The 25,483-nt window shown below is 40.7% G+C and overlaps 1 protein-coding gene across 3 annotated transcripts; it reads right to left on the reverse strand.

Annotated features, from left to right (window-relative positions):
- Positions 1–538: 538 nt before the first annotated feature.
- Positions 539–25,182, reverse strand: LOC135250512 (A-kinase anchor protein 11-like). 3 transcript variants are annotated; one of them, XM_064326845.1, is made up of 12 exons: positions 25,100–25,182; positions 19,475–19,574; positions 17,989–18,099; positions 17,325–17,378; positions 16,958–17,089; positions 15,919–16,174; positions 11,070–15,537; positions 10,419–10,568; positions 9,074–9,157; positions 6,137–6,183; positions 5,458–5,639; positions 539–4,653 (listed from the first exon to the last, which is right to left on the reverse strand). In XM_064326845.1, exons 2-12 carry the CDS (start codon positions 19,535–19,537, stop codon positions 4,498–4,500), a joined length of 5,703 nt encoding a protein of 1,900 aa, XP_064182915.1. In that variant the 5' UTR covers positions 19,538–19,574; positions 25,100–25,182; the 3' UTR covers positions 539–4,497. The 3 variants fall into 3 exon arrangements, with proteins under 3 accessions (XP_064182915.1, XP_064182917.1, XP_064182918.1); XM_064326847.1 differs by lacking the exon at positions 25,100–25,182 and adding an exon at positions 23,938–24,455; XM_064326848.1 differs by lacking the exon at positions 9,074–9,157.
- Between the last annotated feature and the right edge of the window lie 301 nt (positions 25,183–25,483).

Raw genomic sequence — 25,483 nt, forward strand, 5'->3', positions numbered from 1 at the left:
TGTTTAATTAATTTTTTAAAGATGTGCATCCATGGAAACCTACATAAATGAATATATAATACCAACTGAAGATATCAATAAATCACTGTAAGAATAATGTCAAATAATACAATACAAATACAGAAGATATTAGAAAGCAAAGGAAGTTGCTAAAATGTAGATGTGAAGTCTCTCTGGATGAAAGTATCTGCCAATTGCTGTAAAAGTAAATACAGAAGGACCACAGGAGTAGACTGCATCTGTCATCTGCATTAGTCTCCTCAAGGGGGCAGTGATAATATGTTTTTGTTCACTGCATTCAGAATTCAGTTTGCAGTTGGAGAAAATGACTTGGTGCTTTTCAACTGCAATTCATGCAATTGAAATTATGAGTTGAGTGTTATATTGTTACTACAGAGTTATAGTGTTTCTTATAATGGAATCAACTTCTTTTGCTTTCATGGCTTGTGATTAACCTAGTGAATTTCGTTTCATTTCTGGACCAGAGATCTGTTAGTAATGGGGTCAAACAAACACACAATGAAAAATAACAGTACTGTACACATGAAAAAAATGCTTTATTTTTAGCCACAGCTTTCACAATTTGCAAATATAGTGCTTCAAGCTTATATTATGTAAACTAATGAGAAATATCACTAAGGGACAGGTAGTGCACTCACAGTTATAACTTACACAAATCATTAAATATTTTATTTGGCAAGATTATACAAATACAGTAAGCAAGAAAAATATATGTCAGTATACAGTACATGTTGTTTGCCTACAATGTGTAACTGGATGAATATAACTAACACTGCACAAGTAACAAAATATAACTATTCTTTTAACTACTGAGCCAGATCTATATAACACATTCGGTTTTTAAATAACATGAAATAGCATTGGGTCATTTTTGAATGAAAGGGATGCACGTGAATGTACATGAAATAAAGTGAATGCAAACACCTCCACACATACTGTAAGAGAACAACTCCGTTCATTTGGCTGATTCAAAAAAACCATCATATCACAATATCATTACCATCAAAAATAGCTTTTCATTAATTCTTCTAATATACTTCCATTAATGTGCAGTCTTACTTTGTCACTACCAGAGCGCTATTACCATTTAGTCATCAAACTTGCCCTGGGTTCAACACAATATTTTCATAAACTCTGTGTTTTTATGTAGACCTGTTTGAATATCAGTTAAAGTAAAACATTTTGGCAGCTTTCCTTGTCCATGTGCTTGCAAATAACTTGCATGTGATTCTCTTTGTTATGGCCGTCCCACAGATATTTGTGTGGCTTTGAAGAATAACTGATAATGATAAACACCACTGACAATAATACCCAGAGGAAGCATGCATAACTGAACCACTATTTAACAACTGGTTAACTATCCTTGGTTTTATTAAGGCAGGTGAAATGTTCAGATACTGTTCTGGCGTTGGTTTCTTCATGGACTATGCAGTTTAACTTTGTCTGAACATAAGCCAGGTTAAATCATATTACACTTTAAAAACATGACACCATGTAAGGGCGGTTCCCTGTGTGAGAAAGCACAAACTGACACATCACAGCTGTCTAGTGATGGTATTAATACCACAAGTGGCTCAATTTGCTGAGAACCAATCAATGGCTGCCGTTGAGCAAGGGAATTGCTGTGGCGTGCAGAAAATACTTGTGCATTTACCAGTGCAAATTACAAATACTTCTTTTCAAAAATTTTACCTAGCAGTTCCTTATTCATCGAGAATAAAGACTTACACTTAACACAAGCTGGACTTTTACTGGTAAAACTTAGGAAAACACACCTGGGTCAAAGGCATAACAGCAGCTTCCTCAAAATCAAACACATACCAACCCAAGGTGTACAGTACAGTGCCTTTTTGCTACTAGCTTACACCCTTACCAATAGCTTATACTGACAGATTTTACTCTACTTCTCTGTGATACAGTGACCACACAATTATTTGATGCTGTCTTTCCTAACCTTATTTAGAGAGAGAGTTCATCATATACAATTTGAGGTATTTTACACGTATAACAAGTTTGTGCCTTGCTGAACATTATGCTGCTTTGGGACATACGGACATGAGCTTTGTACGAGTAAAATCTTATAATCACGACACAAATGATTTGATTTAAGTGACCAGCTGTCCATGCTTTCAGCACTTGAGACCACACTGATTTCATTGGTCAGGATATAATTCAATTAAATTATTATTATTATTAGTATTATTATTATTATTATTATTATTATTATTATTAATAATAATAATAATAATAATAATAATTTTGACCCTATATGTGAATTTTTCATTATTACTCAGTGCTTAATTAATCAGTTAAATAGTTGATTATAAAGTTCACTCGCCTCACCTTTTTCTAGGGCATGAATTGGTTACTGATTTCAGTTCTCCAAGGTCTCCACTGAAGATGTAAGAAATTCTCAGTATTGCAAAACTAGAGCTACACTCCACAGCCCCAATTTTGTTTGGGCATTTTCTTACTATACGATGTCAGTTACCTACCATTTCTCAGACAGTTTCTTAAAAAAAACTAATTGATTTTTATCATTGTATATATGACAGAAGAGAAGCTTAGTTTTTGCGTTTTTGATTGAAAGGGGATAGTTCACTTTCTAGGGTTTTTTAAATATTATTTTAGTTTTAGTGTATGTATTCAATTGGCTAAGTGTTTGTGCATGATGAAGAATACGTTGGACAATTACAAAAAATTCTGACAAACTGCTGGCTTTACAATGGCTAATAAAAGAGTATTGGGAGTCTTGTTTAATTGTGGAAAATAGACTTCAAGTAACCCAAATAAATCAACTCAAATCTGCCAGTACTTCATTCCTTGAGTGCAGCTTAGGTTCCATGTGCTATGAATAATAGTTGCAACTAAAAATAATATTAAACAATTTTTTGAAGTATAATTTGTTAGTATATGCATGTACAACCGTTGGAGACACAGCATGTCTATACAAGCTGCTTTGGAGTTACTTTTAGTGTGTTTTCTTGCTTTAGACCACAAACAGCCAATCACCACAACACCAGCCACTGTAATACTGGTAGGCCATCAGAAACATCTATAAATCCTTCATCACACATAAAATCAGAAAACCCATAACATGAAAAAACTTCAATAAATATAGAATGAACACAGTCAAGAGGTTTTTTCTAGCCTGCATTATGTTTGCGCTGTAAACAATGGTTTGTTAAGTGACAAAGAAATGTGCCTATATTTTACACAGTAATCTAAGCACCGCTATTATGATGGCGGCATTTGATAAATAATCCACTGAAATAAATGGTACTTAGTGGCCAGAATTTTGAATCCGTTTCATACTGGTGTTATGTAGGCTCAGACAAAGGCTCTGGACAGTAAGACTCAACATCACATGAACACAACTAAAAGAAAACCAGCTCCATTTTCTAAACATAGCCTGAGCCCATATATCAAAATCTAGATTACTTTGCTTAAAAAAAAGCTTACAGTGTAATTGAAATGTAAGTCTACATAATGCTTGCTTAGTGTAACTAATACAGTCCTTCAGTTATGTAAAATTTCACGAACACGCAAGACGGTTTTGGGAGTACTAGTAGTTTCTGGGATTGGCTCCTGACCATGTGGAATCCAGGCCAGGAGAAGAGAGGTATATAATGGTAACAGTTTTCCTTTAAGGGATGGGGATTCCCTGACAGAAACGCTCTCTCATGAGGCGGTGCCTCCTTTCTTTCATGTCACATGACCAGGACTTGAAAACACAGTGCACAGATGATCGCACACAGATGGGATGTGGATACGTACTGTACACAAACGTTACAAATGAAAAACAGCAAGAACAAAAGCCATGACCACACAACAACGCGACTTGAAGTCAAAAGCATACTGTTTGCAACATCAAGAGTGGACAGCAGATTAATTTACGGCTCCCCCTAGTGGGGGGGGGGGATCCACCCCCAAGCAGTGCACGAGACTAAACACATTCCACCAAATAGGCCTCAGGGAACCCCATTCCTGGGGTGCAATTCCTGCATTTGAATTACATACCAACTTCTACAAACTTCATTATTTAATTACAGACCAACGCTGGTTCACTCAAAGGTTAGATCACAGTATAACATTTCATATAGGGACAGCAGTCATCCTTTTTTTTAGCTGTCATTCATTAACTCATTAAGAAATATAACTAAAGATGTAAGGTCATCTAAATGGTTGGGCTAATTAAATAATTACTGGCAGAAGCTGAAACGAAGGCAAGAAAAAGACATCACGTGCCAGAAACACTGAATTCTGGGCAGAGCGCATCAACATTACAGCACATTGTGTTACTCTACTACAGCCAGGTTACACGAAATCCAGGAAGAGACTCGGCCCTCAAGGAAGGGGGTTGCGCACCCCTGTTTTAGGCAGAGAGACAACACATTGCTGCGCAGTAATAGGGAGTTTTGTAGTTAATGGCAACCTTAAGACTTCACTACCTAGAGGGAGTTTAGATGCAGGGATCTACGCTTGCTCCAGCAACCACTGGAAGAAGGGCTGCCCACCGTGCCGGTCTGGCTCCACGCCCGGTTCCACCTCCTCGCAGTACCGGAGGAGGGCCTGCAGGAGCTCCCCCACCCTCCACTCCTTCTCCTTCACCTTCTGAAGCACAGCCGGTAGCTGCAGGAGGAACACAGGCATGCAGCTGGGTCAGCCATGTCAGGAAGTCACCTGAACCTAATTAAAGCCAGCATGCACCGCTGCGCTAGCGGACAGTTCAGGGAAAGCGATAGTCAAATCTGGCGCTCAACGCTAACAGCACGTCTGGTTTTCATTCTTCCCCTCTCAGCAGAGACCGATTCAGATCCGGTACACTGACAGTGCAGCTGAAACTGTCTTCTGATTCATAGTTGTAGCTTCAGCTTTGTAAGTAGCTTGGCTACCATTAGTCATGCAACAACACAGGTGGTGTGGTAGGCCACCCCTGGGCCAGGCCAGCTGCACCTTAATCAAAACTGGTCTGGTCCGTGGGAGTAAACACCTCTTGAGAACTGAGAAGGAAATAAGTATTTGCACAAAATTGCGTAAAATGGATTTTAATATATATAATTGTGAATAAATGCATTAATTAGTATAGCTCCTGGAAGCATAATGTTGCTGTATAAACTGCTGTGGAGCTCTTGAGTGTATTTTCCTGCTTTAGATCCCAAACCCCCAATATTCCCAATACCAGTCATTAAAAAGCTGGCAAGTCACCGGAAGCTTCTTTAAGCATCTAAAATATCCACACAAAAACTTTTTTGACAATAAAAAAACAAACACTAAAACTGAATTAATATAGTCCACATAGTAAACAAGTGAACTCTCCCTTTAACTGCGTATTCAACTGCATTAATTGGTCAAATACATTCTGAGTTTAAAGAAAAAAAAAAAAAAAAGACACTGCAGCTCTTAAGGACAAGGACCAATGATGTATGCACTCACCAGCTGAAGCTCCTTGTCAGGTGACTGGCCCAGCTGCATCAAGGGAAGGTTGGACAGGGAGGCTGCGATCCACTGCAGTACCACGCTCACCTGTGGGTCTGGGGCCGGTTCCTCCAGGTGTGTGGTGACCACCAGCAGCCCTCGCTCTGGGTGGAGGGGCCTGGTCTCCACACGGGGAGGCCCTGAGACAGGGAACATGGACCAAGATGCTGTCAGGGTGCGGTCATTACACATAGAAAAAAATAAAATAATTTAAAAATGCCCCAGTACTCCAACGAGGATACTGTGCTCCAGGAGGGTTCTATTCAATATTTATTTACTCAATGTTTTTCATACAGTATGCTTGGCAAAACGGAGGGAACAGAGAACACAGTTCCAACACATTGGAATGAACATGAAAAAATACGAGTTAGCAATGCTAAAAAGAGACAGCATAAAATTAAAAAATACATAAGATTTAAAATGTAAAACACCTTGAAAAAGAGATCTTGCTTTTTTATTTGTGTTCATATTTTTTTTTTAAAGTAATTATAATAAGCTGGCAGGTCAATAAATCAAACAAACATTTGCCTTGAAAAATATAGCATTTCTTGCTTCCATCTAAGGAATAACTTGCTTTTAGTCCTGTCAGCTTTGTTTTCTTTAGCTTCACCTGCAAATATGGAATTGAAATAATTACCATCTAGGTGCGCCTTGGCCTCCAGCTCTTTGTCCTCTGTGCCATTGCTACCACAACAGAAAAAAATAGAATTTGGAATCACAAAACATCAAAGAGAATATGTTAACAGGGCAGAGAATAAAACCAAATACATGCAAGAAGTTAATCAGGATAAAATGGAAGAAATGGAAAGACAGCAGAACTACATCTCCCAGCATGCCATGCCACACATCAACCTGCTCCAGAGATGAGTGAGAGAGTTGGACATGTTCTTTTTCTGTGCTTTGGCAACATATGATGCATCTTGTCATGCCAATAAAGCATTCTGAATTTTAATTTGGAAGAGAATGAATGATAGAGAGAGAATGCAGACTCATCAGAAACTTATGCAGCATGTAGTGCAGCTATATTTTAAGCAACACTCTTCACAAAAAAAAAACCCTTGGAATGAATGAGTGAAAAACATAATCCCACCCACCTTCCAAAACAATTCTTGTAACCACCATTCACCATTCGAGCTCAAACAGAAATTCCATTTACAAATTCCATAATGTTGACGTACAAAAAAGCATTTTATTCTTGTCCATCTTTAAAATTAAAATTTTTTTTAAAAAAGTATAATGCTGCCAGTCAAAGACATGTTTATGCAGTTTTCTTTATCAAAAATCTGATAAAGTTATTTACTGCACATTTGCAGAGCAGGGCAGGCTGGAGTTCTAATGTTAGACTTCTGGATAATAAAATGAGTAGAAAACTCCCTTATGATGGACAAAGTGAAGATGCCTTTGTGAGTGCGCAACCTATACGTTCACAGGTAGGTAGTGTCTAGAAAGGAGCCAATTCAAAGAGCTTCAGGATAAATGCATCAGTTTCAACCGATCAGAGACTCCAATTCTATTTCCAGTAAGGAATAGGCGTCATTGTAAATTTCAGCCAATAAGTGACATGTGCACACCATCTGTGAACTGTGTGGATTTGATAAAAGCCCTGAAGTTAAATAGTTATTTTCTGAACAGAGTTCCGAGAATGCCCAGTCTAATGCCAAGTATTACAGGGACTTTAAGGATAACGATTACTGGCTAGCATGTTAGCTTATTAATTAGTTTAATAGTGAGAATTTGCATGTCTAAATAGCTGAATTACTAATCTTAATATACAGTGCAGTGCTAGACACAGCTAGGTACTTTTGGTCCCAAAAATGTATATACTGAATATGGTGAACTTGACAATGTTTCGGACAAAGACATTTTTTCTTGATTTGGCTCTGTACTCCACAATTTTATACATTTTAATTTCACCATGTAGAAACTATAGCACTTTTTATACATAGCCCCCCATTTCAGGGGCAGCATAATGTGAGAGACATATTAATGTTATTTAAATGAAAGTAGTAATGTTTAGTATTTTGTAGCCTGTCCTTTGCATGCAATGACGACTTGAAGTCTGTGACATCTAGACATCGCCAGGCGCTGACTATCTCCTCCAGTGATGCCCTGCCAGGCCTGTACTGCGGCCATCTTCAGCTCCTGCTTGTATCAGAGGCTAGTTGCCTAAAGTTTTCTCTTCAGCATTTGAAATGCAAGTTCAATTGGATTCAAATCAGGTGTTTTATTTTTATTTCTCAGCCTCAACTTCCTAGACTTTCATTGTCACAACTCTGGTCCTTATGCTGACAAATAGCAAACAGACTCCAAAGGCAATCAAAACCCAAAAATCAAGACTAGATACTAAAAGCTCTCTTATACCTGCTCTACGGAAGGAAGCGAACACACCAGACTAATCAGAAACACCTGTGAAGTAGTGCGTCCCAAACATTATAGTGCCCTGAAATAGGGGGGGGGACTGTGTATAAAAAGTGCTGTAATTTATAAATGGTGAAAGAAAAATGTACAAATGTACCTGCACTTTAACCACATGTGAATTGTTTGATTACAAATAAAACATTTACATAAATGCAAATATACACTCACAAACATATTTAAAATCTAATAACAATATGAACAGTCATAAGTTGGTCATCTTGCAGTTATATTTCTGTAGCCAAACTAAATTATCTGTTAATATAACAGGTATGCATTTGAAAAGCACAGTGAATGAGTCATCTATTTACATTGAAAGACTAAAAGGTTTTGCATTTTAGAACAACCAATCAATCAGATTTAGCCTAACAAGTATGTGTGCGTGTGAGAGAGTTATTAACAATTTAAAAAGCTTTAACCCTTTAGACCACAGGTGTCAAACTCCAGCCCTGGAGGGCCGCAGTGTCCGCTGGTTTATGGGGTGTTCTCAGTACAAATGTTTCATTTAAGTAACTGATTGGCTAATGAACACCTTGTTCTCAAGGCCTTAATAGGCAACTGATTGAAAGCAAAACAAAAAAACCCGCAGACACTATGGCCCTCGTGGGATTACGTTTGACAGCCCTGCTTTAGACAAAGTAGAATTCCCACAGATACCAAAAAATGTAAAAAAAATAAATAAAAAAAACTTGATTTCAAGAACATACAATATATATTTCAAATATGTAAAGTATTTGGGCCCAGGTCTTTGTGAACTGAATTCTATACACTACTTATCAATCGGATTTGGCATTATGCATGTGTAAATGGTAAATGATAAATGGACTGCATTTATATAGCGCTTTTATCCAAAGCGCTTTACAATTGATGCCTCTCATTCGCCAGAGCAGTTAGGGGTTAGGTGTCTTGCTCAAGGACACTTCGACATGCCCAGGGCGGGGTTTGAACCGGCAACCCTCCGACTGCCAGACAATCGGTCTTACCTCCTGAGCTATGTCGCCCCTAATGTGTGTGTGTTTGAGTGAGTGTATGTGTGTGTGTGTGTCTGCATGCGTACAAGTTTACGTTTATGTGTGAGGTGGAAAAGAAAACACTTGTATTTCAGTGTATTTCAATGGAACACCACACCCACACTGACTGTCTCCTGAACCGCACCAACCTGTCAGATGGGGAGAGTGATAAGGGATCCTCACAAACCTCCCCCTCTAACCCCAGACTGCTCCAGCTACTGCTGTTCCCATTACTGCCAGGAGAGAAGATGAGGACTTAGCATGGTACATTAACACTGCCTTCAACAATACTGCTAGCTATTTAACCTCTACATAAAAGCTAAATGTTGTCTGCATGCTACAAAAGATAAAACACTGAGGTCTGGCAAAAATCATTTATCACCTTGTGTGTAGGTAGCGCTCAAGAGAATAAATTAATCTGTACAGATTTAGCTATATCTGTCATTTTTCAAAAGCTGCAATACACCACTGAAAGGGGAAGAGAAAATGTGCTTCTTTTTCTGGAATTTACAAATACTGAAGTCAAATAAGGAGTAGACTTCCTCTGGAAACTGGCCAGTTTCAGTGGGAAACCTTCCATATTTCTGCCCCATTTCGTTGCCTAGAACACCAAAAGCTCCAGTTGTTCTGCCCCAAAGCCTTTTAGTGTCTGGGTAAATTACTACCTGCATTTCACATTAATTTTCTCCATGGTTTACATGAAGAGATAAAGATTAAATCTTCTTCGGAGTTTTACATTAAATTGAGAATGTACCGTGACATATTTTGGCCACAAATCAGTTATTTTAATTTCATACATAAAATGTCAGTAAAATTGGTGGTCATTTCCAAGCACTGGCTAGCTGCAGTGTGTCCATGGATAACAAGCAGGCTGACTTAGTCTCCTCATGCTGTAGGATTTCTAAAAACCAAAACACACCAATATTTCCCTGATATGATAACAAATTGTATAAATGGTCTATGATAGAATCACACCTGTACTAAAAACAACAGACTAACACAAGTCATGAACAAACGTTTTTACTTTCTCCACTCTCCCTGAACGTGAGCTGAACAATGAATTGAAAATGACATTAGTAACACTTCTTACTCTCACAGGAAGTCCCTGGCAAAGGTACAGCATGACTAAAAAAAGGTTCCCAAAAGGTCTTCTAAAACAATATGCCCAGTTCATTCATTCCAGCAGTCTACCTCAATAAGAGTTAGAGCCACACTGGTGAAAAGGTGTGCGCAAGAAAAAACAGGGTGAATTAAAGAAAGAAGAGGTGTACCGTTAATAAACAACTGCAGGATCTTGCAAGGAATGTTCATCATTTTATCCTAACCAACCCAAAGGACACACTGCACCCGTCACCTACAGCAGCTTTCTCAGATGATAAATAATGGAACATCTTATGCAAAGGGTAAGGATGGATTATGAGGACTATAACCCGGTTCCAAATCAGCAGCTAGCGCGCTGCTACGTAAGCCGTGCTACACGTCTGGCTTGTCTACCTGTCGCTCAGATGTAAAAAGCTGCTGCTTTCATCCGGGTGCTCGTCCTCAAAGCTCAGGTTGGACCAGCTGCCGATGCTGTCCTCCCCTGCGCTCAGCTGCTGGCTCACCGCAGACTCGGACGTGTTTGTCCGCTCCCTCCCAGGCGGGCTAGGGCACAGGAAGCACGTGGCACCACTTAGCAACAAGACTTCATTTGCCCTTGTAAAGAGAACTTGACTTGGATACACAGACTCAAAGAATTAGAAACAGAAGACATTCCAGCATGAACCAACAATTAATGCCAGCATCACAGTGCAGTCAATAATATGAGCTGCTTTCTACAAAGTCAGTTCCTTCACTTGCTGCAAAGAAGTTTTACGCTTTTGGCTTTTTGGTCATATTCCCTCCTGTGTTCTGTTTGTGGGGAATCCAGTAACAGTGACCGGGGGAAGTGCCAAGAATTTTTTCAGAAGGGGGGGTGGGGAAGCTTGGTAGAGGGTTCCTGAATAACCAAGACACCTCTTTCCACTTTTACATGACTACTATATATTAGACAAAAAAAACAAACTTCTATTTTTTTTCTTCTGGGACACAAATCACTCATCAGCAATTACTTATAATGAAAGTTTCGCTTTGAGGTAAAGTCATTTTACATAAAACAGGTTTTACCTGACGCTGACGGCCCGGCAAATGTTCGATATAGCAGATGCCATTATATCTGTGGTTAGGCTCTCAGCAAAGCTTGCGCCATCATGCCCAATCCCACTGTCCGCATTCAGGCTAGTGCTGCTCAGCTCCCTCTTCGCTTTCTCAATCGCAGAGGACACCACTTCTTCGGCAAACACCTCCCTCTTATCCAAGTCAATGTGAATCTTTGGAATTTCAAGACTGCAAGACCTTGCCTGGCTACAGCAGCTTACAGTCGACACTTCACAGCCCCGCCCTCTTTTCCTGTGAACTTCCTGGAAGTAATGCCGGCCCACGCTGCTTAAAAACGGACGCTCCCTGACAGTACAGTAGCGACAGGCTCTTTCGGCGTACAAATTTCTGCTCATCCTTATCCTGTCCTCTAAAACAGGATGGCCTGCCGTTGCCAGTGTCACCTCTAAAGTATCGTCAACAATCTTCCTGGCATAGCGTTCAATGACTTGCACGACACTATCGCTATAAGTCCCATCATTCAAACTGCCGGTGCTGTGATATTGTTTGTATTTCTCCATATAAGGCAGGAAGGAACATGAACATGAGGTTTTGATAAGCCTATCTGGCACATCTCCTGGCTTGGCCTTTTTGTACAGGCAGGAATCAGTTAGCGATTTGGGCATACGAACAGAGGACAGTCTGAGCTTTCTTGTCACATCACATGTGATGTTGTAAGCCAAAGACTCTGCAAAGTTAACAAGTTCAATATATTCCCCACTGCTTACATCTCTGGCCTTCTGACATGTACACTGGTCAGCCTGTGTGTCTGTAAAGGGTGTCTCCAGAGCTGGTCTTCTCCAGACCTCACTGGTGCCGTCATGATGAAATCTCTTGAAAGACTGAAGCCTCGGACTGGACTTCTGCTTGAGCTTCCTTGTGGCGTGTGCTAGTCCCGACTTAACAGATCTATAAGCAAGTCGGCTGGCGTACTGATCCAAAATGAGCTCCCTGCTGCCCCCTTCCCTCTTCAGAACCCTGATGAGGTACCCGGCATATTCATCAGTCACACTTTCACAACTAGGGAACTTGGATGACAGCCCACTTGACCCGGAACCCTGGAGGTTGAGAACTGAAGTGACAAGATCGCTGGACCACTGGTCAGCTATGTTATTTAATCTACATTCTCTGTGGTCCACCTGTGAGTGACTTTCAGCAGAGTCATCTTGGCTATCCTTCCAGGCTTTGCGTCCATGCTGAGTAGAAGTCGTCATCATCTTCTTTACATCATTGATGACCTCCCCTGCTATTTCCCCGGCATAGGTCCATAAAGAATTTAAGGTTTCTTGTGAGAACCGAGCACTGTGCACAGGGAGGTTGGCTTTACCTTCCTTGTCATTCAACTTCCCCCCTTCTTCCAAACTCAAGGTGTCCATTTCAGTAGCCATAGAAACAATGTGGAAAGCAAGGCGCTCTGCATACCGAAGAGCTCCCTTCTGCATGATTTTATAGTCGCTTTCTACAGGAAGGTTTTGCTCTGGCCGGCAGTCTCCAGCCCGAATTCTGGATTGGCCCCTACCATCTCTTCCGTATTCCTCATCCTCATTCCTACATGCTTCCTCTGAAAGGGACCTCATAAGCTTCAGCATGAAGTCTTTCTTCTCCGAGTCAGCTCCAGCTTCAAGGGGTCCAGCGGGAGGCTGGTACTGTGGGGTAGATGGCGGCGTAGCTGGAGAAAATTCCTTTGCAAGCTTCCCTTTCAGCTTCTTTGAGAACTGCTTGATTTGTTTCTCCTGAGACATAGGCGGAGGCTGCTGCAGTGGGGTGGATGGAGGAGTGCCTGGAGTTCCACTCCATTTTCTCCCGGTGCTACTGAGTGCCTCTTCTGGAACCGTTTTCCTGTCACCTCGCCCTGCCATTTGGATATCTGGCACTTCCAAAGTATCCTTCACTGATGAAGGACGCGTCTCAAGCGCTGCATCTCTTAACTGCCATACATTCTCACGAGCATCTTTATTACAGGAAGGCTGTGAGGGAAAGTGGGAGCTCTGATCAGTAACACTATCTTTCTCCTGCAGGTAGGCAGCATCTGTTAGCTTGTCTGATACTGAACTGTGTTCATCCAGCATAACGTATACACCAGAAGTATTCTTCTCAAGTACTGTCCTTAGATCCACTTTCTCTACACTGTCACTTAGAAGACATTCATTTCCGGGGGCTGAGGTGTCAGTATTTCCTTGTACAGCTGTATGCGTGGTGGCAGACTTCACTATACCTTCATTGACGAGATCCTGAGACTCAACCTGCCGTGATGAGGGCATGCAACTTCCTATTTTCTTGCTCAAATAGTCAGCACAGTCCCCCACTGTCTTCTTCACTTTGGAAGTGGCCATGAGGTCATATGCTTCATTCACAATCAAGTCGACCATGTTTCCAGAGAAGTTCTGAAAATTACTCTTCCTGGATGATGTAGCTTCATAAACATTCTCATCGTTAGCAAAGACTGTTTCTTCATCATTGGCACGCATTTCACCATTTGCCCTATTGCCTTGCGCAGTAGCCAGCAGCAAGTCTGTCTGAGTTGCTGTGGATTTGTCCAGTGCTGATGTTGTCACTACTCCCAGTTCAGAGCAGTTGCTTTTCTTGGGACTAGTTTGTGAGGTGTGGCTAACACTGGATTTAAAATGACAAACATCTGCTGGATTCTGAAACTGGGAAATGCCTTTCCCTGCCACAGGTACTGGCACACAACTGGCAACTCCAGACATGCAGTACAAAGCTTTTCTCATGGTGCACCGGTTTTCCGGTGCACCGGCCAGTTCAGATGTGCCTGGCAATTCCAAGTAATTTGTAGCAGCATCACATGTCATTGTAGACGGATTGGAATCCTCAGCGCTGACATAATGTATGTTGTCCAGAGACACGCTAATGGCCGCCTGTGTTGTGAAGGTAACCTCCGCTTGAGACAGCTCAATGAATGCCTCCTGGAGTACAGATTCTGAGAGGTCCGAGGCATACGATGAAACAACCTCTTCCTCTTGCTCAAAAGACCAGTCACATGAAGTCGAGGGTGTGGACGGGTATGAGAACTGGCAGACCTCCATGATCCCTTCGAAGACCAGCTCCTCTGCAAGGTCTGCCGCAAACTGGGCAACAGTGTTGTTGAAGATTTGCTTCCTCACAATGCAGAACTCTTTCAGTGCCTCAGACATGGCTTCCCCGACTAAGAAGCCAGCTAAACCATTTACTGCACGTTCTTTTAAAACATATGCACGCCTCATGCCTATCTCATGAAAGGCCATTTGAAACACTGAGGAAGTTAACCTTGCAGCTAGATGGCAAAGTGTAGTAGTGCAAGAGGACACCCCTTTCTGTAGATCTCGGAAGGCACTCCCTAGGCTCCTTTCCACCAAGTCCGTAGCAAACTTCTGTATTCCATCTGTCAGTGTTTGCGATTTCTGTGATTTGGATATCGTAACTGTCTCCTGTATGTCAGAAAGTTTCATGAGGTGGCCACTGACGTTCTGAAATTCTTTATGACAAACGCAACTCAGGTTCTTGTTGATGTTCATGTCAACAGGCGATGAGTACCCACAGACTGAGGCAAGGATTTCCTTCGACATACTGCTTGCAAAATCCGAATACGTCTTATACAGCGCACAGAGGTCCTGAGGCTTGCGCAGTTCTGTGGTATCTCCGTCTGCCTTCCAAAAACACTCCAAAGAACCACCCTCTCCTAGAGGGCTAAAAGCAGACGATCTGACCGGACTGAAGAGAGCTCCATTCTCCTCACCAGAGGCTCGCACTTGCCGCGGGGAATCAGGGACTTCAGAGTGGGTACCGCTTGCCAATCCTGGTTTTAGTGGAGTGGGTTTCCTTATGTTGGCGGGGAGGACTGGATGGTCAAATTTCTGTGGATTCATAGCTTTAGCTGAACTGCCTCTGGATACATATTTTGAGCCTCGGTCCTCTGAAAGCTTCTTTTTATGCGTCTGGCCAGTAGGCGTTATATCCTTGTGCAACTTAGCCTTGGAGGTGTTCTCCAGAACTTGTTCCAGGTCATCAAACTGGTCAAAACTATCGAAAAACTCACTCACTTCTGAATCCGAGTCTTCTACCCCATCCTTGAGGACAGGGATTTTAGGAATGTCGAGCTTTGCTCTCAGACTTTTTTGATAACCTACTTCATCCAAGAAGATAATGGGGCTAGGACTCGAGCAATTGGACTCGTCAGACTCCGTAAGGGAGGTGGAGGTGAGACGGCCTTTCTCAGGACTGCTTGGTGTGTAGAAGCTCCACTGGCTCCCTGAACCTGTGGACCATCCTACTGCCGAGCTCTGTACAGAAACCGATACTTCAGGAGGGGTTGTCTTTTTGGCTGAGGCCTTCTTGGAGAGAGAGCGGATGATGACCCGTGAACCCGACTTGTCTTTGCGGTGGGAGGGGACAGTCTGAGAGGCCACGTCACGCCGGTTATGTTGACAGTAGGGACCAGAAGCTAAAAATAATGAGACACAGGGGTATTTAAATAACACATTAATTTAATTATGATTAACATTCTACAAACATTAGGCTGGCCTGCTTTAGCTTATAACACTTGTTTCTTTTTGAAAATTAACTATTTCAGGCTTTGAACTGATAGCTGAAAACAAAACATTTAGTTTGCAGTATGATCAAAAGTGATGTAGTGCTTGGCAATAAATATAAGCCAACATTTAATGGGGCATTCATATTTCACTGCCATCTAGTCACAACAATAAGAAAATCATTTTAAAGTCCATCTCCATGTTATGGGTAAACTGTAATGTAATCTTAGCTGGGGCCTGGAAATCAACTCAAACATTACCAATTTAACCAAACATTCAGAGAAACAACCTACATGGGTAATCTGTGGTCTCATCTTCCTCCAAGTGCTCAAAAGCAGTGACAAAGTCATCCTCGATGGAGGAGACCGACTGGTTGGTATCATCGTCTTCGGATTGGCAGGTGTCAGGTGCAGCCTTCTGTACAGACTGCAGCTCTATGGCGTACTTCACACCGGCAGTGTACCTGGCCAGTAGACCCAGTGTAGTGTTGACACTATTCTGAGGAGTGTGGGAGAACCGCAGTATACAGATGGCTTTCAACCAACCATTCTGGAGCAAAAAGAGAGGACATGACCATAGTCAACCAATGCAAAGGAACCAAGGTGTGCTGATTTATTAAGAAATTAAATTCAGGTTAGAGAAAGCACTGCAGGAGGGGGGGTTTTCACGTGCATATGAGACTAAGGGTTGGGTTCCACACATTGCTTTAAGGCACAAGGGATTTAGCGCATCACCTGAATTATTGACATTATTATGTTTTATTAACCTCATCTTTTAGTATTTTAGTGTTTCTCACTACATACTCAACACATCCTTACTGTGCCATTAAGTATTTTTAGAGCAATAAATTTTAATCTTAAACTTAACCATAAATGCAACAGAGCCCATAGTCATTCTGTTTGTGCTTGTTTGATGTGCACTTCAACATGCAGTCACAAGAAAATCATGCCCTGAACTGATCCAGAGTAGTTACTGAGTCTCTATAGGATTTATAATTCACCACCATTGTCTTTGGAGACAAGACAGAAAGTGCATACATAAAAAAGCCTTGCTATGTCCAATGTTACTTTGCCAATTTACAGGGATTGTGAATCTTATCTTACCAAAGGGCTACACTCTGCAGTCACAAAAACATACCAAACAGAAGAGCCAGACAAAATCATGCAGGAAAATGAATTAAGTGACTTCAATGATAATGCAGCAATTACAAGTGGTGAAGAAAAGAAACAACTGAAAATACTCTAAACACAATTACACTAACAGAACATATAGCAATTACAAAGAGCGCATACCATTACTGTAAATAAAAACGTTGATAATTCTATATCTTACCTGTGAACTACTGTCTTTTTTCTCCAGGAGATTCTTAGAGTCTTTGAGCAGCAGCAGCTCTTCGTCTCTCAGGCTGGGGACATGTAGTGATCTGAGCAGCTCAATCACATCACCTGGGGCAGCTGCCACAGCCTTTACACAGCGCATCAGACACAATTAATTTAGCTTTTTACAGCATTACAGAGTTTAGAAAAATTCCAAATATATATATATATATATATATATATTTGCTCAAAATGTGTCACAAGCATGATAAGCCACAAAGATTACTTTTATTGGGAATGCTGAAGATTTCTAAAAATTTTATTTACATAAACTTTGTGCAATGCAATTTTGAAATATTAAATATTTGAAGACAAGCACTGACCTGTAGTGTGGCACTGTCTCCAAGAGAATGACTGGGTAAACACACAAAATGAATCTAAGGGTGGAAAAAAAGGTGTGTTCAGAATAAAAGTTAAAATAACAATCAGAAGAATTTGGCCAAAGAACAACACAAATATGTCATTTTAACAACACAATCAATGACTCAGAAGGTAATAAAATAAAAAATAAAAAAACACCTAAAACCATGGTAAAATCACACACACACACACACGTACACGCAAATGCATACAAACGCACAAACACGCACACACAATGCTGCAATCTGCTCTGTCAGTTTGGGTCACTGCTGCACTCTCCTCCAAAACACAAGATGTCAGCTGCTGCTTCTCTTCACTCGACCAGTTAAGCTCACGCACACACAGCGTCACAGGGCGCCACTTGTAGCCTGTGCAGGTAGACTGTGGGTGCCCGATTGCCCAGAAAGGTTACTGGTGCATGATGAGATGCAATCGTCCCAACAACAGCAATCACATGCAAGTCCTTCCCTGAGCGACAGAACTTCCAATTACGCACCTCCCTGTTAGGCTATCAGCTACAGCAGATGTGGGTTTACTGTAAGAACGTGGAGCCCTTCCCACACTGGAACAGCATTAGCCATTAGCAGCTCTTAAGTTAATTCATTACTGCGGTATGGAAATACACACCTCAGTTACAGACACCGTCTCTCTGATCGGCAGGTCCAGCACCACATTACACAGCTGTTTTCTGCTCTTCACAAGGTTCTTCAGACTGAGTGTGGAGCTCTCCTGGATGGTCTAACCAACAGAAGGAAGCAAACAGAGAGAGGTTATCAAAGGTTATTAAAATTCATTGCATACCAGACCCGGGAGTCAATTAATTATGGAATTACCTTGAAATATTGAATTAAAGGGCGGCAGTATGGTGTAATGGTTAGGGAACTCTTCTTCATATGCTTGTTTTGATTGCCTCATTAGTTCATTTTTTGCGGGAAAGTGCTTTAGACAAGCCACTGAACTTTAAAAAAAACATATTTTTCCTTCCCAAGTTTATATTTGTTGCTTTTATATGATAATGTTTGGGATTGTAGCCTAAAATTTGCAGGTTCGATTCCCAGGAAGGGCGCTGCTGTGGTGGGACTTCCACCACAAAACAACATTGACCTCATTTAACAGATCAAGGCGTAACTGATTCACTCTCAGCGTGGCTTGGCAAAGCAATCTCTGACCAGAAATACTGCAAAAGGTACAATTTGGGTACACCACTACCCTTTCACATTTAAAAATGACAATAGGCGGGTAATTTGCATGTTCTTCAGCTGTGTCTCAGGTGAATCTGGAGGATATTAAGCATTCCCTATAGAGGTCTGACATTGTTTTCAGTAAAAATAAATTCACTGATGTTAAACCCTTGAAATGTTCTACACAACAGCAATGTGCATTTTCTTTTCAGTAGAACTTAAGCATGCAAGTAATAAACCTAAACTTTCTTTCTTTAGTGGCTAGCTTGCTAGTAAGACCCAGCCCCTACGTTTGTATTCAGTAGAAGTGGAAACCTCTGTCATGCCAAATATGCACTGTTTGCCATTATTGTGCTGCTTATGTCACAGACTGCTGAGGTCTGCATTCTACACAGCAGGAAGATGGCATGTTTCGATAGCAATACTGGACAGATCGGTTTCTGAGCAACATCACAGTTGAGGTGTGCACGCAACCCTGGGGCAGCATACTCAATTTTGCAAAAGAAAAAAAAAAACAATATCAACTTGTGATTGCAGAAACTGAAATGGATTATAAGCATACTTGTTTAACACTGAAAATATGAGCTGAGCTAGCTAAGCACAGTGAGCTCCATATTGTTTGAGACAAAGACTTTCTCCACAATTTTAGAACATCATCGCGAACAAAGAGAGAACTGGTGAGCTCAGTAATCACAAGGTCCTGGTAGGCCAAAGAAGACCAGTTGATGACTAAATAATACTCACCATAATAACAAAAAACCCCCAACCACCTTTTCGACAGATCAGAAACACTCTTCTGCGGACATAACAGTAGCCTAATAAAATGTTTTAATTAATAAAATTTATTGCGTATTTAAATTTTAATAATTAATAGTTAATAATAATTATGAATAGTTAATAAATATAGTGCAATGTAATCAAAATCAACTAACCTCTTTCCTAATGGAGGCACGTGTCTTCAGTGGGACCCCTCTGATTCGGGCACAGGCGTCCATGGCTGGGCAGGGCTGGGGCAGGACGCTGGCCACGCACCTGCAGTTGTCATGGAAACAGAACTCTCAGGCATTGGCACTGACGGAACAATACCGACAAAACGAAGGCTTCTCATGAAAAATCTGGGCGATGCCTATCAGACATTATTCCATAGTAAAAGTAATCACACACCAGCTGTTTTGGAGCAGGGGGATTTATTTATTTATTTATTTTAATCAACTGGGTGATGCTTCAGTAAGAATTCATCCTGGAAACTGGTGAATGCCCTGCCCGTTGCAGTAAGTGCCAGGAAGCCATACATTTATCAAAATGTATCAAAGGTATCTCACCTTGTCCCAGTCACTGTGCTGATACACATCCACTAAGATGATCCAGAAGGCAGAGTCTAGACTGTTGCATACGCACAAACAGCACAAGACGGCAGCCTTGTTTTCCAAGAATCTCTCATGCAAGTGTTAACAAAGCCCAGCCCCCTCCATCTTCTGCCATATGACAGGTTACAGGGTAATATGGCTACTGGCAACAATGAGATCATTGTCTTGAAGGTTGTGCAACAATGAAATGTAATGTTAACCGACAGCTAGTCCTCACTGTCTGCAGAGAGGGAAAAACATATACAGGAAAGTCACTCAAATAAAGCATTGGCATGGGGCTCCTGTCAAACTGAAGAGACGGCTTCCAAGAAGTTCTAAGACTGTGCTACCACTGAATTACGCAACATACCATTAGCAAGACGGGGTCCCAATATGACATGAAAGAAGGTGACAAATTTCACACTCCCTGATCCTCTCAGTGCTTAGCACTCACAGCAGCCTAATCCTTTTGTGCAGGGCCCAGGATGTTCAGGGCTTATCTGTTCATTTATTAATGTACCCTGGGTGCATAATTTTTCAAACATGGTTCTGGGCCCAATGAAACTATGAACAGTAACATAACTTTTTGAAAGCAGTCTACATTTGTACATGATTCAGTTCTGCATCCAGTGCTTTTAGTTAATGGGATAGTTCACTTTTTGGAGCAGGGGGATTTATTTATTTTTTTATTTTTTTATCAACTGGGTGATGCTTCAGTGACCAAGAATTTATCCTGGAAACTGGTGAATGTCCTGCCCGTTGCAGTAAGTGCCAGGAAGCCATACATTTATCAAAATGTATCAAAGGTATCTCACCATGTCCCAATCACTGTGCTGATACACATCCACTAAGATGATCCAGAAGGCAGAGTCTAGAGTCTAGAGTCTAATGGGATAGTTCACTTGAAGGGGTTTTAAAATAAATTTTCTGACGGAATGGACGTTTATGGTCTAAAGCAATGAAATAAACTCCAATGCAGCTTGTACAGCAATGCTATATTTCTAGATGCTATAGGTCTAATTATGATATAGCCTATAGCTCAATTGTAAAACATTTATTCATAATTGTAAACATAAGTATTTGTTTTTATACTGTACTTCCTTGAGTGTGGCAGTTTCAGGTTATGTGCACCATTGTAAACAATTCCAAATAAAATAATGTTTTGCCATTTTTTAAGAAAAATGGTGTAATATTCATACACATAACCTATGGAATCATAGCTTCACTGTACAAACTAGCCTACTTGGGAGTTACAAGCAGTTGTGTGTATTTTCTTGTTTTAGCCTGAATGCCATTATACCTGCCAGCCTAAAGCATGGCAGTAGTCATAAGCTTCTCTAGATAGCCTAAAATAGTGTGTGAAATACCTTTCTGGATCAATAGAGAACATACATTAAATCCCCAGAAAGTGAACCATCCCTTTAAGATATGAATTAAATGTCTCGGCAAATTTCCACCAGCAGCATCTGGCGCTATGCATTGATGACATACAAAGTTTGAACTTGGCAGAAAATCCAGCAATGATATGGCAGCATGAGATGTCAAACTAGTTTTTTGCTGATGTCAGTCTTGTGTCATTGCTTCCATCGAATTAGGTTCTACACCTGTGGTAATGCTGTAAAGTTAGGAATACAAGACTGATCTTTACATCTTTTCACTGATGAAGGCAACACAGTGAGATGTTTAAAACTGTTTGCATACTATCCAGTAAAAACTCTAAGTATGGATCATATTTGAATGCAGTTACTGCATTCCTTAGATGAGCACACCCATTATAAACCAAAGGACTGGAATTACAGCATAACCCATTTCTAATTAAAATGAAAAAATAAATCAAAATATTCCAGCTTCTCACAAAGACGCAATGACAATAACCCAGACAAGCTGCTACTGCAGCAGGGCAAAACAGCTTAAATATAACCTTAACCTCATAACCCGAATTTGGCAATGGAAAATAAGGTTATTTCTTATGCAGTTCTGTTGAATAGCTGCCTGAAGTTGTAACATGTGATCAGCAGTACAAAGAATCCCTTGATGATCTGTGATTAAAATGAAAATGTTTGTTGCTCTGGATCATGCGTCCTTGGTCTCATCCAGAAAAACACACGTAGCCTGGACAGGCAAATTACCATGCCCCCTCAAATATCCGAGAGAAGGTAAAAAGCTGGTCCGTTTCGCGGCCTGGATGAAACCTGAATTGTTCCTCTTGAATCTAGGGTTTGACTATGGGTCGTAGCCTTCTTTCCCGCACCTTGGCACAGACTTTCCTGAGCAGGCTGAGGCGTGTGATTCCCCGATAACTGGAACACACCCTCCAGTACCCTTTCTTAAAGATGGGGAAAACCACCCCGGTCTGCCACTCCAAAGGCACTGTTACCGACTTCCACGCAACACTGAGGATTCCTGTCTGCCACGACAGTCCAACAACATTCACCGTCTTTAACATTTCTGGATGAATCATTTCACATTCTTGACTATTCAGGAATCAAATTTGTGCTTTTCTGTTTTTTAATTTTTGTCCTGCTGTTAAAATGTCTTGCGACTACTGGAGCTTATGTCAATAACATGACAAGGAGATTTTTTGGTTTATTAGCCTATGACAACTCAGGGATAAAAGTAGCCAGTCAGCCTCAAGTTGGCCTTGTGGAACACACTGCATTTTAACTCCAGATTTGAACATACAGACTGCATTTTAATGATGGGTGGGTTACAGCACTTAGGCTATATTTTCATATTAAGCGAGACATTTTGTGGGCTCAGAAAGCTGGGAAAGTTGGACATCACTGCTATAGATTCATTTAGAAATGAACTTAATTTACATAATTACTTGATTAAAAGTCGTGAGAAGGAAGTCTAAAGCAAAAGCAAGCACAGAATATATAAAATTACTCCAAATGAGGAATTTCCTCATCAAAACAAGAACTGTGCAAAAGCAGCTTTGCACATCCTTTGCAGTCCAGACAGACCTAATACCCATGCTCGCATTGCATGGGAACGAGGGATAAGAAACCTTGTTTTTCTTTGTGTGGGAAGTGCCCCACTGTGCATTCTGGAGGTCTTGAAGGATTTCCAAAAATGACCTTATGGTCTAACTTCAGAAATGCATTGCTAGCACTCCAATGCAGAGGATCCCCTTGAGATCTAAGCTAGCATACCACACACAATTCATAGGTTCATTCACACCATTCCCAGACTGTCCAATTGTGTGCGCCACACTGTAATTCACTGTAATTTCATTTAGACATTTAGCAGTCTACACTTTAAACCAGACTTACAAAAGTGCATACAAAAGAGAGGCAAAGAGTCTAATGATACCATGTCATTAGTGTTACAACCAATTGCAGTTATTATACAATCCTAAATCATCAACTTAAGTGCCACGGTACATGCAAAGGGAAGATTGAGGATATATGGCTTTAAGTAGCAAATGGATTTGAGGGTATAATTCTCCTACTTTGAGGAAACTGTTAAATGCAGCATATTTCTTCTGCTAATGACAAGGAAAATGGCAAAATGCATGGTGAGGTATGATTGCATTAAGCACACAGTATGATTACTATCAAACTCCTATAAATGTAGTGGAGATGGACATAATTTCTTCTGGATTAAGTGCACACCTACACTTAAAAGGAACATAACGCAAACAAGGCAGGTCACTTCGGTATATGCGACAAAATAAAAATAAAAAAACATCTTTGTTTATCTCTGAAAAAAAGGTCTGACCATTCATCCATGCTCCAAAACATACGAGTTATAGTGCTAGTGCAATCATGTTACATTTTATATACATTATGTATATTATACAGATTCTTATTATTATTAGAATTAGACCATTTAAGACCAGATCGCAGACTGTCACATATTTCAAAAATCGGTTTCAGAAGCATTCAATACCCAGTACTGTAGGTCATTTCTCTATAGTGTGGAAAAGCCATTCAGCATTCGCCCAGTTGTACCAAATTTATAGAAACACCAGCGACTCTCAGAGAAGTTGTGTCGTATTAGCATTAGTAACACACCTACCATGGGCAAAACAATATCAAACGTACCTCTCACGGAAGCATACTGTCGCCTATAACGTTAGCAGAAAGTCACACGAACTGCGTTGTAGTGAGGAGTGTGCAACTAGTTCAGCAAAATGTTTATCTTCTAAGATATTATAAGCAGCTTTAGACAGCCAGGGCAACAATCTGTCACCAGGGCACAATTTAAGTTATATAAGCTCTAGTGATAAAAATAGGTCAGACTGTCGTTTGATGTATACCAGACGTGTGTTTCGAAGTATGGAGCTACGCTGGCCATCTTAAATGAACTTTATCGAAGACATACAATGCTGTCAAATCATGCAACAGTAGCTCGCATCATCACCTTGCGCCTGATGCATGCTTAAGCCATCCTCTATTTTAGCATTGATATGCATCCAGTGAGATACCGTGAAGAAGCTTTTTTGATGCATCGTAGGTTTGATGTAAATGCAGTTACAGCATATAGTCTCCCCTCCCCCCAAAGATTGTATTTGTCCATATAATTCTGCCCCGCCGTGATAACATTTCTACATTTGTCGTTTCAGGCACCGTTGGTCGTAAGAATAAATTTTAGAACAGCGCGTCCCATATTGCTTGTGTATAATAAGTGCTGCGACGAAAACAACGATAGATTCACTTTACATTCACATCTGTCCAGAATGTAAACAAGTGGGATTCGCGGTAAGAACAGTTTTTACGACAACGTAATACACATAAGTCCAATTTAACACGACCAAGGTTACAGCTAGCCAGCTGTGGACATTAAAATCTATGTTTGCATCTGCTATAGATGTGTAGCAAGCCGGTGTAGCATTTTCCTTATAACTGCGGGATGTCACGGGTATTTCAGTCTGTTATTTTTGAGAAAGTCAGACTCTACGGAATAACCAGCAAGTCAGTTTACGCTAGTTATATCCAAAAATGTAGCTACTGGCCGTACTAAGCTTATTTGAGATACGAACGCTAACTGATGACAGAGCATCACAAACAGGCATCATCAAAGTAGCGACGAGCTACAATTTTATATTTTCACAGGGCCGCGGCCTGAATATCACCCAAGATGTTGCTCTTGTATATTTGACTTTACATCGGAAATACATACAACAAAACCGTTGCAACAAATACTGTTAAAGCATCCCAAGATACAATCCTTAATTCGTGCAGCATTCACAATGATTATTCTCACCCGATTGCCGTCAGACACTTTGCTGCTCCCCTCTGATCATTTCACGTAACATGGAAGATTCAGGCCAAAGCAATCAAACCAGGGAAAAAAGCTGCCAGTAAGGAGAAATTGAGAATACTGAAACAGCGATTGAAAATAATAATAATACTAATACTAATACTAATACTACTACTACTACTACTAATAATAATAATACATACATACATACATACATGCATACATACATACATACATACATACATACATACATAAAATACAATACAATGTATATACTGTATACATTTGTACCGATAAAATGTGCATAGATCTAAAATTTGTTTCAAATACATTCACTATAGACGACAAAGATTGCATATGTTACCAACAGCAATCTAGGAATGATAA

This window comes from Anguilla rostrata, chromosome 3 (assembly GCF_018555375.3).
Source record: "Anguilla rostrata isolate EN2019 chromosome 3, ASM1855537v3, whole genome shotgun sequence".
Taxonomy (NCBI): Eukaryota; Metazoa; Chordata; class Actinopteri; order Anguilliformes; family Anguillidae; genus Anguilla; species Anguilla rostrata.

Bases quoted from the DNA above. Each gene is read 5' to 3' on its own strand.
- LOC135250512 (XM_064326845.1), bottom strand. From the start codon at position 19,537: ATGGACGCCTGTGCCCGAATCAGAGGGGTCCCACTGAAGACACGTGCC. The intron at 17,090-17,324 runs GTCAGTGCTTGT...CGCTGTGTAAAG, and splicing joins GAGACAGTGCCACACTACAG to GCTGTGGCAGCTGCCCCAGG. The intron at 6,184-9,073 runs GTTGGTGCGGTT...CTGTTGTGGTAG, and splicing joins TCACTCTCCCCATCTGACAG to CAATGGCACAGAGGACAAAG.